The sequence below is a fragment of the Harpia harpyja genome, chromosome 3 (genome assembly GCF_026419915.1).
Source record: "Harpia harpyja isolate bHarHar1 chromosome 3, bHarHar1 primary haplotype, whole genome shotgun sequence".
Lineage (NCBI taxonomy): Eukaryota > Metazoa > Chordata > Aves > Accipitriformes > Accipitridae > Harpia > Harpia harpyja.
In genome coordinates, this window is record NC_068942.1 from 66,228,226 (window position 1) to 66,241,790 (window position 13,565).

Below are 13,565 nucleotides of genomic sequence, written 5' to 3' on the forward strand. Positions count from 1 at the left end.
ACAAGGGAGTGAGCAATATTTAGTCTTGCAGCTGCCACAGGTAACTGTGCATCTGGGACCTCTGTTTCTTCTGCATTTCTTGCTGTAAACTGAGGATTACTCTACTAAAATCAATTATGTCAGTTTTTCAACGGGTGCAAATTGGTGCGACTCTAGGGAATTCAATACATAGCTAAGGATCTCTCTTTGAGCTTTCTCATCCCTGAAGGTTTTACTGTTGCTTTGCTGAATGCCTGTTCTTTAACAGCAGTTAACAATAGGGGTGATAACGGCTAAGACTGACCCTATGAATGCTGCACTGTGCAGTCGTATTTCAGGAAGACAAGAAACCTGCACAGTCAGATAGGGTGCCTTATAAATTATTGCTGTGTGGATGTCAGGCCACAAAGCCACACAAACAGATGGAGGTGAGTGCAGGAAGGAGCCAGGAAGATGATGTAGTGCACATGTATCTCTTTCACTGGGAGTCCTGCCATCGATGCGAGTTGATCATACACTTGTCTATATAGAGACTGTCTACTCAAAAAACGCTGTCAAGCACCATGTATGAGAGCTAACAGGAGCTTTTTACCAGGAACACAGAGCAGAAAGGGGGCTTTCCTTTTGACTGTGAAAGGGGAGACCATGCTTTGCACCAGACTGACAAAATTACATTTGCTTTTAATTTCACAGAGGGCACAAAAGACCTTGCTGAGGCTGTGTTAGCTTCCCAAGCCGTTTGACTGCTCCCAACATGATTCCTGATACCGTGACACCATTTCATCTCCTTCCAAAAAACACAACTGTAGGGAAGAAAGGGGCAACTGTGCTCCTTCTGGTACCTGTTGCCAAGGCAGGTCTATTGAAAGCAGTTACTGGCCAGTCCTCAAGCTGTCCTACCTGGGTGCCTGCCACCACTCCCTAGGTCAGGTGATCTGCTTATTGGGTGCTCCCTACCTACTTTTTTGGCCATAAAAGGACAGCACTTGAAATATCTACAATTTTCTAGACCTTCATTATAAGTTTTCCACAAATCTCAGCTGACAGTATGCTTGTGTAATTGCCATCCAAATACCTCACCTGCCCATCCAGCTACATCTTCCTTCTGACCACTGATGGATACATGTGTGAGGAGTCAGCTACTCGCACGGGCTATCTAAGTCCATCGAATTGGCAATACGTGGTTGAAAGTCTTCAGGTTCAAGAGCAGATTTGATCCTCCTGCCCTGTTTTGAGCTGCAAGAAACTCAGGAAGATTTGCTGCTAGATTAATACTGAAAATGGTAAAAGGTTTCTGGTAGATAAAAGGTTCTATGTTGAAGACAGCTTTTCACATTCCCAGTGCTGCCTCCATTAGAAGCTTCAGTTTTCCGTGACCCTGCATTGTTGATCCAACTCTTCCCATCTCTTGTTTACTTACTTATGGTAAATTACAACTACTTCTGCTTTGTTTACAAGAGCGTTAATCATTTTATCTGCTATTCTGGCTGACAACTACATATTAAGCAGGAGTCTTCCATTGTAATACAAATGTCTCTCTCTGAATGCTGGCAAATCTTAGGTCTTTCCTTGGCTTTCAGTCAAGTAAAAAAAGGCATTCTTTGCTAGCTGAATTTAAAACATTTTCTTTGCTTCCTCTTAAGCAAGTGTCATGGTCAATACCAACAGTTTTTGATAATGGCATGGAATGAAAACTTTTGCTAAAAAAGAACCATATACTAAGCTGGTACAAATGGAAATAAATCATGTCATGCAGTTTCACATCTTCTTTAATCAGTAATAGCAAGCAGAATTCATATGTCAATTCAGCTAGTGATAGTTGGGTTAACTATTTTTCCTATGAAGAGTGTACTGTTTGTATCTCTATCAAAAATCAGCATGAGGAAGGGACGGTTGAATTCAATGGTTGGAGGAAGAGACACTGTCATTATTTCAGCAGCAGTTGCTGCTGCCGCCTCAGTACCTCTCTCATCAACATCCAGAGCAGCTTTATGTACAACCTAGGAAGAAAGAAAACAGACAGTCATTCTGGGCAGACAACAGCCACCTGAGAGATGAATCAGACCCATTTTAAAGCAGCCCTGCTTTGGAGGATCCACTGAGAAGTGAGTAGAGGCAGCAGAGATGTGAGTTGTGGTGTTGTAGTCATGGCTGCTTTAAATGAGGACCAGGACAGAGCTACAGAAATCTCCTAAAAAAAAAAAAAAAAGTCCCATACTATTTTTCCTCTGTCCCAAAGATTGGATGAAGGATGGAGGCTCCACTTGTAAGAGTTTGTCTGCACCTCTGAAACTCAGTCTCCAGGGTGGGAGGATAGGCTGTGGTGTGCCCAGGAGCATTAGCATCTCCCCTTGAGGAGCCAGGGGTTGATGTTCCTCTCATGCTCCAGATACTGCCCAAGAAATCTTGGCTGATACCAGTCTTGCAAAAAACAGATGTGCAGCAAACTAATCTGATTTCCACTGTCACCAAGGGCCAAACTCCTCTTGTAAGCTTGCAGGCTGAGGCCAGAGTGAGCCCAGCAGCTGGGAGCTGTGTTTAGCTGGTGTTTCTGGTTGGTACTACAGAGGGGTTTTCCTGCATGTTCGTGAAAGAAAGGAGAGGGCCAATAGCCATGGACTTACTTTAGAAACCTTCAGATCTGGGGTGCCGGTGATGCCAGAGAGATCTGCCTGGTCAGTGAACACATCAACAATTCCCATCTTGCTAAGGGTGTTCATTATTTCATAGCTCCCAGAAATAGAAAATTTGGGGAAGTAGAGGCTCAGCAGGCTGTTAGGTAGAAGAGAAACACAGAAGGTGGTGAGAAGGATTTTTCACTGAGGTAACTGATGGTGAGAAAGCTGTGTAATTCCCATGAGTGTCAAACCCCAGGGGGTTGGACCCTGAGTGTACAATGAGCACTAATTCAATTGCTGGTGCTTCTCATTGTAATACAGGCACTGTCATTCTTCTTCTTCATCATTGTTGTCGTCATCGTCATCAATATCTATCTGGTGTTTTGCTTCAGCAAATATGAGAGCACTCTGCAAAGGAGGACAGTAATGAGAGCCCCTCTTTACAGCCAGAGAAGATGAGGTGCAGAGGTGACAGCCCATGTTGCTCAAGCAGGTAGAGACCTGAAGTGGGGCACAGACAGAGTCTACATGGGGATAATTGTGGCAAACCCCAGCACTTTAAAGCAAAGCAGTGTTTTTGGCATAACTGTGGCATTTGGCATGGCTCCAGGGAAGGTCTGTGCCCTGTTGCCTGCACCTTTGGACAACCTATTCTTTAACCGCCTTCCTCCCCTGGGCTGGCCATGATCAAGTTTGCCTTTGACTGTGAGCTATCTGTAGGCAGTTCCTGCTTAGTACGCTTTCTGTTGGATTTCTTTTCATGCACTGTCTAGGGATCCTCGGAGCCTCCAAGTCACCTACTGCAGTGATTACCCTTTAGGTACCTCAAGTCTTTTGCTGTCTTCCCCAAGGACAGCTTGGGTTGAATAGCAAAACAGACAGGATCCAAACCCCACTGCTGTAGCCTTTATGTGATACTGCCCAGTGCACTAGAAGATGATGGGACCAAGTGTATTAGCACTGGCATCAACATAATAGTAGAACTGAAATTGCCATTTGGTTCTCACAGCCTCTCCCATGAAGAACTTATTCCGATGTTGATCCTGAAGGAACTTGCACCAAGAAGTCATTTAGACAAGGCTTTTCCTGATTTTGCAGCTGAGAATTATACATTTTTATTTTTCATATTTGAGGTATCTAGCTCATATCCAATTTGCCACTCATTATGTTTTTATTAACTGTGCTGGCATTTCTATAATGATGCACCAAGAATCATGGGTGTGAACTGCACAGCCTTATTAGTTCTGAATCAGGGCAGAGCTTGGTAAATTAGGCACGTATTAACTTGGTATTACTCATCTACTGGTGCTAAGATCTCTTCCCTCCCAGACAAACAAGGTTGTAAAACGTGTTAGCTGATGTTAGTGTCAATGGTAGGAGCTAACAGAACCTCATTAGATTTTTATAGTTTCAAAACCAAAATGCCAGAAAATCAGGACACCCACAATTAATCACTAGCCTGTTCTAACAATCACTGAGTGCTGGACTGGTTCTTGTAAGGAAGATATTTGTGTAGAACATATTACGTATGTATGCATTACCACAAACTGTTTAAGTGATGGTTTATTTAAGGTTTAGACATATGTCTGAGTCATGGTGTGTCGATGACATATGAGAGGTAAAACACATTAGCTGAAACCTCAGTATAGGAGATTTGCCTTAGAATTGCCACCTTCCCACTCAGTCAATGGACTGTTTTAGAAATGCCAGTCTAGGCTTGCCATTCAGGACTCCTGGGAGCCCATCAGGATGGTCTCCAGTCTCGTGGGGGGAGCAGCAAGTCGCTCAGGCATCAACAAGAGAACAGTTAAATACCAATCAGCTGCAAGATTTTTACAGCTAAAGCACATAAGCCAAAAATAACCCACTCAGTTCCCAGAATCAGCAAGTTCATAGTGTTTGCATTCCCAAAAAAGAAAAAAGACTATAAATCCAAGTGCTGCTGCAGCTGACTGGCAGAAGATTACCTCTGGAACAGATGGTCTGACCATTTCCGGACAGTTTCCTTGACCAGAGTTTGCTCTAACTGCTTCATTTTCCCTTTTGGTGGCAGAACCAGAAATGCAGTAGCACTCCCATTATAATGAAGCCGTACCACAGTGCATGACAGCTCTTCATCAAAATAGAAGTCAAATCTGCCCGTCTGGTGCATCATAGGGACTTTCACAGTAGTTTCAGCGTCCACAAAGAACTCCCTTTCTTCGGTATGCTCTGGTTTAAAAGGCTTTTCCCAGTTGCCTGATACAGAGAAGGAGAATGCAACTGAATATCCATGTCCCATCCCATCATAAATTGAATTTTATATAACTAGTAATAATATTCACCTATTCCTCCATTTGTTAAATTCAGAATTTTCAAACATAACGTTTTAAAATGTGTATTACAGTAAGGCAAGAATCTTTTACCTGGTCAAAAGAGTGCATCTGATTCCAATTTCACTTTATTTTTCACATGCCAGTAATGAACTAATTAGGCATTTTCTTTGTGCCTACCACTACTTTTCTGTTCAGGTCATCTACGTGGCCTTTCTGTAAGTTGTCATTTAAGGGCTTTCCTGACATCATCTGTGTACTCCTATACTGTCTGCATTTCATGTCTATTGACTTTAATCATAAGCCTCAATTTGTAGATAAAATTAATGTAGGATCTCATATCTGAGTGCTGTTATGTCAGGCTTAAGAGCACATCATCTAACCCACATCAGAAGTGCACTGTTTCCACTTTGTTCCTTAAAATGTCCTCCCCTGTTCATCACTAGCTTCTTCCGTATATAAATATGTTAGTGTGAATACATAAAGGACCCTGATAGGAAAAAAAAAGGAGGATTTAGTAAATTAGGCCATTGAATCATGCATACTTTTAAAGACAGGCATTAAAAGGATTAGGTCATACATGCGTCTCAGTGCCTTCACTGAAAATTAGAAGAACACAGAGCAATCAGATTTATGGCTAAACCCATGAAAGCAAGCTCAGGCTGCATGAGGGGCTGTGGCTTGAAGCAGGGCTCCCACGGCTGCCACAAAGAGAACGAAGCCTGTGTGGTGCCTGAGTGCCTCCCCATGCTGAGTGGTGTCCTACCACCTCTCCACCACCTCCAGTGTGCCATTAGGGGCTCTTCTGGCCCAGTAAAGAGCATTTGAATTTTCCTCCAGAGCAACTTCCAAATGTAGTAGCTGACATTAGATCCATTGATAAGAATGAATAACGTGAATGCAAATCCTAGAGGACTTACCTTTAAAGAAAACAAAGCTAGCCAGAAGCATTACAGTCTGTGGATCCATGTCCTTGACCAAATCATTAATTTTCCCATGTGTTTTCCTCTCTATATAATCATTGATCTGCTTCTCAGCCTCCGTGGGATTGTAAAAGTCAGTGGTGAAAGCCTCCAGCTGATACAGAGCTTTGGCATCATCTAAAAACTTTTTTACAGGTTTCAGCTTCTCTGTTAGAAAGATGGCATTCCCCATGTTAAGCTGGACCCCGCTCTCAGGATGGTTCAGCATGTGGATGAGGTTGTGGAAGCCTTCATGTATCTCTTTCTCCTGAATCTCTGTAAGATTGAAGGCGAGTCCTTCCAAGATCTGAGTCTGAGTGGTTGATCTAGCCCCTAAGGCCAGCATTGCAAATGCAGTGGAGATGCTTACAGGAGAGAAGAAAATGTTCTTATTAGGAGCCTCCAGTGTAACCTCTTTAAAAAATTGAAATGCAAAGTCAGCATTGTTTGGCACTAGTTTAAGGCAAGCAATTGCTTCACCTCTGTGATGCATGTGGTGTTTAGGTTCATTTGGATCATGTCCATTGTGGTGGTTGGGTGGGAGCTGACCATGGGCAACAGCATGAAGCCCAGCCAGTAGCAAACTCATGTAGAATGTGGTCTTCATCTTCTTGTATTAAAATCCTATGGAAAAAAGGAGAAGCTGTTACTAAGGTAAGTAAATTAATGAAGTAGAAATAGTTATTCTGTCATTCCCACTGAATAAGAAATCTTGTCTCTTTCTTTTGTCCTCAGTATCCATGTTCTCCAACTCTTGCCAGACTTTTTTTTATTTTCCCAGGCCTCCTGGCAAGCCTCCCCACAACTGTTTCTGCCACCCCCACCCTAAATACCTGCAAAGGCAAAATTCATCATGGATTAGCTGAATACACAGCACCCTCAGCAGGCCAGAGAATGGAGCATATTCCATCAGGAAACACACCATGGCTAATCACTGGAGGACTGTGATACCACTGTGCTTTTGACACTAATGGTCTAAGATAATTCCTGGAAAGCGCATCATAGAAGAAGTCTGGATGTTTTGTGAGTAAAGGGAGAAAGGGGAAATTCATGCAAGTGGGCAGCCATCAGTAGCTACATACAAACAGAATTTGAGCAAACAGGCATGAAGGAGATCTTTAAATAAGTTTTGGTCAGATTGATAAGGCACCCTATTTCAAGAGAGGACAAATGGCGGCAGCTGTTTTTCAGTAGCAAACTGAATATAAAGCCCTATGTCTCTAAAGAATAGATGCTCTTTCTTTCTGAATAAAAATGATATAATTCTTTAAATAAGAACCTGAAGTAATGTGTTGTCTCTTAATAGACAAACCAAACCATTGGAGTGGGTTCATTTTCAGCATAGCAGAAGGAGTCAATGTCATTAAAAACAAGGCCTTCTTTTTATCAGATGCTCTGCTGGTCAAGGGGAGATACCTTTATCAACCTGTTTCGCTTGGCTGTGGTAGCTACATTCCTTTGCAACGCTGACACCTGCACTGTATAAGCTCTTACAAAGGGACCTTGGAAATGTGGATATGAATGTCCCAGTGGGCCTCATTTCTGAGAGGGAATCCAGGGCAAAGAAATGGTGAGAGAGTTGCAAAGTATTTGGGGAGATAACGAGCCAGATTTGCTAAAACTTGTGCAAGGAGAGACACATTAAACCCATTGCACCTTTCTGCTCTGGCATGATTCAACTTGAGGGACTGTCGTCAGAAAGTGCTATGGTCACAGTTCTGCTTTCTCCGTAACATCAGAGGGAGCAATTTTGAATATCCAGTTACAGTTAGACCTGTGTAAGAACAACAAAACATTTTCAAGCTATAATCAACTATTCAAACATTTACGTGTTTGATATAAGTATTTCTAAAAAGCAGGCCTATTTGCAAAAACACCTACTGTGTTACTGACAAATGGAAGATCTATAAGGGATCTTGGTAACTACATTTTCAATTACTGTGCACAGTAGTTTTAAATTATAGTTTGGCCTCCTCTGATTTTGACATTGAAATAATACTTCTCAATATATCTAGCTACTTGTAACTCAGTGTAAGAGCTCTGGGTCTGAATGTTTAAAACTGCTATCAGTGAGCCAATGTATTCGTTAGACTTTGAAAAGAAATCAACTCACAGACAAAAGCATCAGAGCTAAGCCTAATCTATTTCCACGTATCCAGCAGGCTGATTCAGAAGCTGCCTCTGGATAAATTATTCACTGTGAACTATTTACTCAGCTGTAGTCATAATTTATTAAGAATAACATGAATACCAAAGAATGAAACATTTCATTTTAAACATAAATCACCACAGGTTCCCAGTCTCATCACATTTAATATTTATTACAAAACACAGAAGATAGCTGGACTTTTCTATATACACATTGAACTGCCAATTTCTATTTATTTGGAATGCAAAGTAGACATGGAATTTAACTGACCTGGCCTCAAAATTATGGCTAATGGATATAGCATGGTTTTGCTGTAAGGGTTCTGTAAAATATTGGTTACAGTTTTCTGAAGGTTTTTTCCTATCCTGATATTTTTGCTCTATGTAGTTATGACATGTTTGCATTTTGTGGTTAATTTATGTAGTTTCATGGAATTAATTTCATTTTATTACAGCTCTGATTTCACAGATAATTAAATACAATCTCAATCTGAATCATCCATCTGTTACTCAGTACTGGCCAATCACAAACAGTGAAGTCTCATGAGTCAGCCCTTACAAAAATCTTGATGATGGTTGACTTTAAAATCATAAGATTATAAAAGACTCAGCAGCTGCAGTTTGTAGAGGCCTTTTTTGTTGTTTAAGTCTTGAAGATACAAGTGGCCCACTCTATTAGGCCCTTCTTTGAAACTTAAAGGTACTTTTATAATAGGATTTGCATCCTGTAAGCCTTTAGAATATGATTGGGGATTGTTACTTCATACTTGATATTTACTATTCCATTTGATATTATTGTGGCTTCTAGGTTAGCAAGTGATCAGCCAGTGATAAATTTACAATAGAGACCCTTTCAGTAGGAAGCAGAAGATGCAGATTCTCCTGTGGTCTTAATGATTGAGGGATTTTTCAACCAAGCATACTTGCTAAAAATTTATTAACAAGCAAAGAGCTGAGAACCTGTGCTAAAAAGCCCTTAGGTAATTCCCTATCTGAGGGAGCTAATTTTGCAGGAAGCTTCCTATCTTAAGACCTTTACTCATATAATCTCCAGAAAAACAGTTTCTCCATAAACATGGGAGTAGAAGTGAAAAGCTCTTCAATTCTAACTCCAAATCTACACTGACTTGTTAGCCTGGAAGGAAACCTGTTTACCTCTCTGCCTCTTTTCTTCTCTTTGTCTATGTTACACAATGACAATATATTTGTGGCATTCAAGAAAAGGTTGCTTCCATGAAGAGCTCTCAATCAAACCAGACAATGACACAAGAGCATGCCAACACCTGGAGGATAGTGTTCCTTTAAGCAATTTATCTGTAATAGACTTGCTGATAACAATTTTTGAATATGTTACTTCTTCCCTATCACACAATCTTCCCTACCATGCAATCCAGAATGGCAGTACTTATTTTGGGCAGTATATCCTAGAAAGAAAATGGAGAAAACTGGGATTAGCTGAAGTTACCCTAGAATAGTTCCACCTGGAAGTGAGCTGGACTAAGTTTTCTGACTGACAGAACTTGCTGCTTTGTGGATATAGCTGATTTGCACACTTTAGGGCTGATTTTTATCTCTATGATTTGGAGAGACAATTCTGAAGACAATTTTCTGCCTTTGGAGTGCCATGTAATAGTCTAGGAGATGAATATTCACCCCATGCTACTCCCATAAGGGGTCCTCACCAATAATCTCATTTCAGACAACATGAAAATTTGCACTGCTCAAAAACATATGCAGGCAGCAATAGAAAAGCTGTTTGCTCACCAGATGGTGCTGCTTCCCTCCTGATTGCTTCTAAATGAGGAAATCTGAGAAATCTGTTTCCTGAAAGCTGCACCGTGAGGGCACCAGGCACATCAAGACATGGCCCGCCACCACCAGTGGTGTCTGCTAAACTAATCTCAGCTACTCAGGGCCACATCCAAAAAAAATCACCCAAGTACACAAAAAGAGTCACAAAAGAAAGGCTTGACTAGTCACATCTGTGCGTGAGAAAATTACCTCAGAAGCCTACTGTCCAGGACTGCCTACTCGCAGGAGCACTACAAACTCACATGGCTTTCCTGACTGGGCAGAAAGCTCTTTGTGTACCTCATTTTATGCACCTGGACATGCTCAGGGGCCTTTCCAGACTGATCAGCTAGACATTTACTTTCTTGTGATTCAGAGTTTTGATGCCTCTGTGCTTGAGGCCCCTGAGAAGATTGCAAGGACAAGCCAAGGGCATTGGATTCTGCAGAGAATCCAACCACTGTGACTATTTCATTAAAAGCAATTGCTTTTGCAGCAGAAACATGGAAGCCAAGTTTACACTATCCTTTAGAAATCTGTGTGACTGTTCACAGAGCTGTTCACAGTGTTATCCGTCTTCTGTAAGACAGCTTAGCATTGGAGAGCTCACCCGGGAAGCGCACCCTCCGAGAGTGGCATCACTCACTTCTAGGCCTCCTTTTACCTGGAAACAGGTGAACACGAGCTCTCAGTCTTCTACCAGGCCACCATCAGTATTTGGTGTTGAACCTGAGATACTGCACATACTCAGGGATGAAGCATCACTGAGGCCAGAGGATAAAAAAGAAGGTAAGAAAGAACCAGTGCAGTGGTTAAGGCAGTCAGGTGGGACAGAGGAGATTTTCTTCTCTCTACAAAGCAGCAGCAGCCCCAAGAACAGATCAGACCAGGTTCCCAGTTTCTAGTTTCCAGTGTGCACCTGACCACTGCCCAGTCTCTGGCTCCATGAACAGGTTGGCCTCAGCTTTGATCTTAGCTCCCCTGAGCATGTGGAGAACACCATTTTCTCTCCTTCCTGCTCAATGATCCTGTAATCTGATGATGAGAGCAATAAGGAGATGTCTGATCTAAAAGGGAAGCAGACCTTAGATATCCCATTCCCTAGGCAATGATATTTCTTGTAGACCTTGAATTACTTAAAAAGAATCACCAATACATTAAAAAAAAAGCTCTAAGCACCCATTCTCAGGCTTTTAATGGAGCAGAGCCTGTTTCTTCTAGCAGGAGGTACATCTGGGAAAGAACCATTTTTAGGTGCTTAGGATTTGCTGGCTCCAGAGATCACCTTGCTTCACTGCAAGGCAACTAGACACCCTACTCTGGCCTTTAGATTCTTACTCCTCCTGCCAGCCACCTGACAATGTGCAGGCAACTCCATGCCTAAATTGTGATGACTTTATATCCAGCTGACCCAATAAAAGCCTCTTTATCACTGGAACAATTGCTAAGACAGATTTCAATATAAGATACAATCCTAGGAAAGACTTAAAATCAATTGCATGCAACAAGAGGATAAACTTTTGAAGTCTTTGTAGGAAATAAAAAAATCACAACTTACAGCAGCTTCCAAGGATCCTGGTGTCTTCGCTAGGACTACTCTGCAGCTCCCTCTCTTATTTATACTGTTAAATAGCATTATGAAACAAAGCGTCCTCTAGAAAACATTAACCAGGACAGACAAGTGTTATTACTTTAGGAATGGTGCAGAGTAAACAGTGAAGACAATTCTGGGGGGGAGGCACCTGATTTTTGCTGTACATGCATGGCCAAACCCTGCCTTTGCTTACAACAGTCATAAGAGTCCTCCTGCATTTCTGCAGATCCTCCTGCTGGGAGTCCAGCCCCTCACTCTATCAAATACTTCACGTGCATCATTAACTTCTGTAAACTGCATGAATTCATACAGTAGAAGTAGTGAAATGAGTAAAATTAAACAACACATACATTACTAGACAAGAGCCCGAGGAAAAGACAGCTGGATGCATGCTGCAGCCAGCTCTCATCTTAGTATTTTGCACTGAGATATTTTTGCTGCTTCTGCACCAGACTTTTAATAGCGTTTATTTGGCATATTTGTTTTAAATGATCCACTGTTTCTCAATTATCTACATTGCCATTAATAAGGGCCAATTTCTAGGGACATTGCTAGTAAACTTAAAATTAAAGCAGTAGTATTGATGTTCGTAGTGGCTGAGGGTTGCTATAGGGATGGCGACATGATGGCAGAGATGGGCACTCAGGAGCCCATGGTACCCAGCACACCCCAGCCAGATTGGTGTCACCTAGTACCTCATGCAGCAATAGATTGAAGGACAAACTGTTGCCCTGTGCTCCACAAGTGTGGGCTGGCACAAGGTGCAGGCACTGCTGAAATGCAGGCAAGGAAGTGTCAGGCTGGTACACCAGAGCATGCTTTCACCCAGAGGTGGACCCATATGGTCAGGCCACCTGTGCTTTACATGATCCCTCCTTAAAGCCAAACTCCATGCAGGAGGCTGTGCTCCTGCAGCACCCATGGAGGGGCAACTACAGGGGCTGTGCTAATGTGGGTATAACTGAGGGACTGAAAAAAGCTCACAGGTCAATGCCCAGCTGAACACCTTCCAACCAGGTGGAGCATCCCCTTGGGAGGTAGGGGATTGCAGGAGAAAAGGTGCTATACTTCACAGACTCATAGAATCGTAGAATTGTTTAGGTTGGAAAAGACCTTTAAGATCATCCAGTCCAACCATAAACCTCACACTACCAAGTCCACCACTAAACCATGTCCCTAAGCACCACATCTACACATCTTTTAAATACCTCCAGGGATGGTGACTCAACCACTTCCCTGGGCAGCCTGTTCCAATGCTGGAAAACCCTTTCAGTGAAGAAATGTCTCCTAATATCCAACCTAAACCTCCTCTGGCACAACTTGAGGCTGTTTCCTCCCGTCCTATCACTTGTTACTTAGGAGAAGAGACTGACACACACCTTGCTACAACCTGCTTTCAGGTAGTTGTAGAGAGCGATAAGGTCTCCCCTCAGCCTCCTTTTCTCCAGGCTAAACAGCCCCAGTTCCCTCAGCCGCTCATTGTAAGACACGTGCTCTAGACCCTCCACCAGCTTCGTTGCCCTTCTTTGGATGTGCTCCAGCACCTCAATGTCTTTCTTGTAGTGAAAATGTCTTTTCTTGTAGTGTACTTTAAGGGAAGAATCTTTCAGAAAGAAAAGCTTTGCAATAATGGGATAACTGGTTTTGGTGGGCTCTTCCTCTGGGCCATTCCTCAGGGGTTAGGGGCAAATGGAAGCATTTATTTTCCTCCGTTTGCCAGCATGTACCCTTACACATGTGAAACTACCAGCAAGTGCAGCAGGGAGGGTTCCATGCACACAGAGCTGTCAGAGCTGCTGCAAATCCTTTCTTTCCTGGCTTCTCCTCTCTTTCTCCTCTGTGGGTGCCTTTCACCCATGCAAAGGTAAGTAGAGCAGTTCAGTATGAGTTTTGACCCAGGCTGCTAGAACATGTGTTTGAATTGTTTACCAGCTGGTAAAACAGCAGCTGGGCACCTGCAGCCTGTTTCTCTTTAAAGTAACAAATGAAAACAGCCTCTGAAGTTACAGAGCCTTACCTAGAACATGTGCAGACTGAAGATGAGTAATACATGCACCAAGAGACAAATGAGAACACAATTAGAAAAAAAGTGCAGCTATGAGTAAACTTGCTGAGAGAAGTGAAGAAAAACACAATTGACTTAACATGACTGTTTACAAGC

The 13,565-nt window shown here is 42.4% G+C and overlaps 1 protein-coding gene across 2 annotated transcripts; it reads right to left on the bottom strand.

Annotated features, from left to right (window-relative positions):
* Positions 1-1,730: 1,730 nt before the first annotated feature.
* Positions 1,731-11,419, bottom strand: LOC128139923 (alpha-1-antiproteinase 2-like). Of its 2 annotated transcripts, none has more exons than XM_052783061.1 (5): positions 11,369-11,419; positions 5,830-6,495; positions 4,565-4,835; positions 2,604-2,751; positions 1,731-1,979 (listed from the first exon to the last, which is right to left on the bottom strand). In XM_052783061.1, exons 2-5 carry the CDS (start codon positions 6,476-6,478, stop codon positions 1,785-1,787), a joined length of 1,263 nt encoding a protein of 420 aa, XP_052639021.1. In that variant the 5' UTR covers positions 6,479-6,495; positions 11,369-11,419; the 3' UTR covers positions 1,731-1,784. The 2 variants fall into 2 exon arrangements, with proteins under 2 accessions (XP_052639021.1, XP_052639020.1); XM_052783060.1 differs by lacking the exon at positions 11,369-11,419 and adding an exon at positions 7,528-7,616.
* Positions 11,420-13,565: the final 2,146 nt, after the last annotated feature.

Bases quoted from the DNA above. Each gene is read 5' to 3' on its own strand.
- LOC128139923 (XM_052783061.1), bottom strand. From the start codon at position 6,478: ATGAAGACCACATTCTACATGAGTTTGCTACTGGCTGGGCTTCATGCT. The intron at 2,752-4,564 runs GTAATCTTCTGC...TCTACCTAACAG, and splicing joins TCAGACCATCTGTTCCAGAG to CCTGCTGAGCCTCTACTTCC. The intron at 1,980-2,603 runs GTAAGTCCATGG...CTTTCTTCCTAG, and splicing joins CAGATCTGAAGGTTTCTAAA to GTTGTACATAAAGCTGCTCT.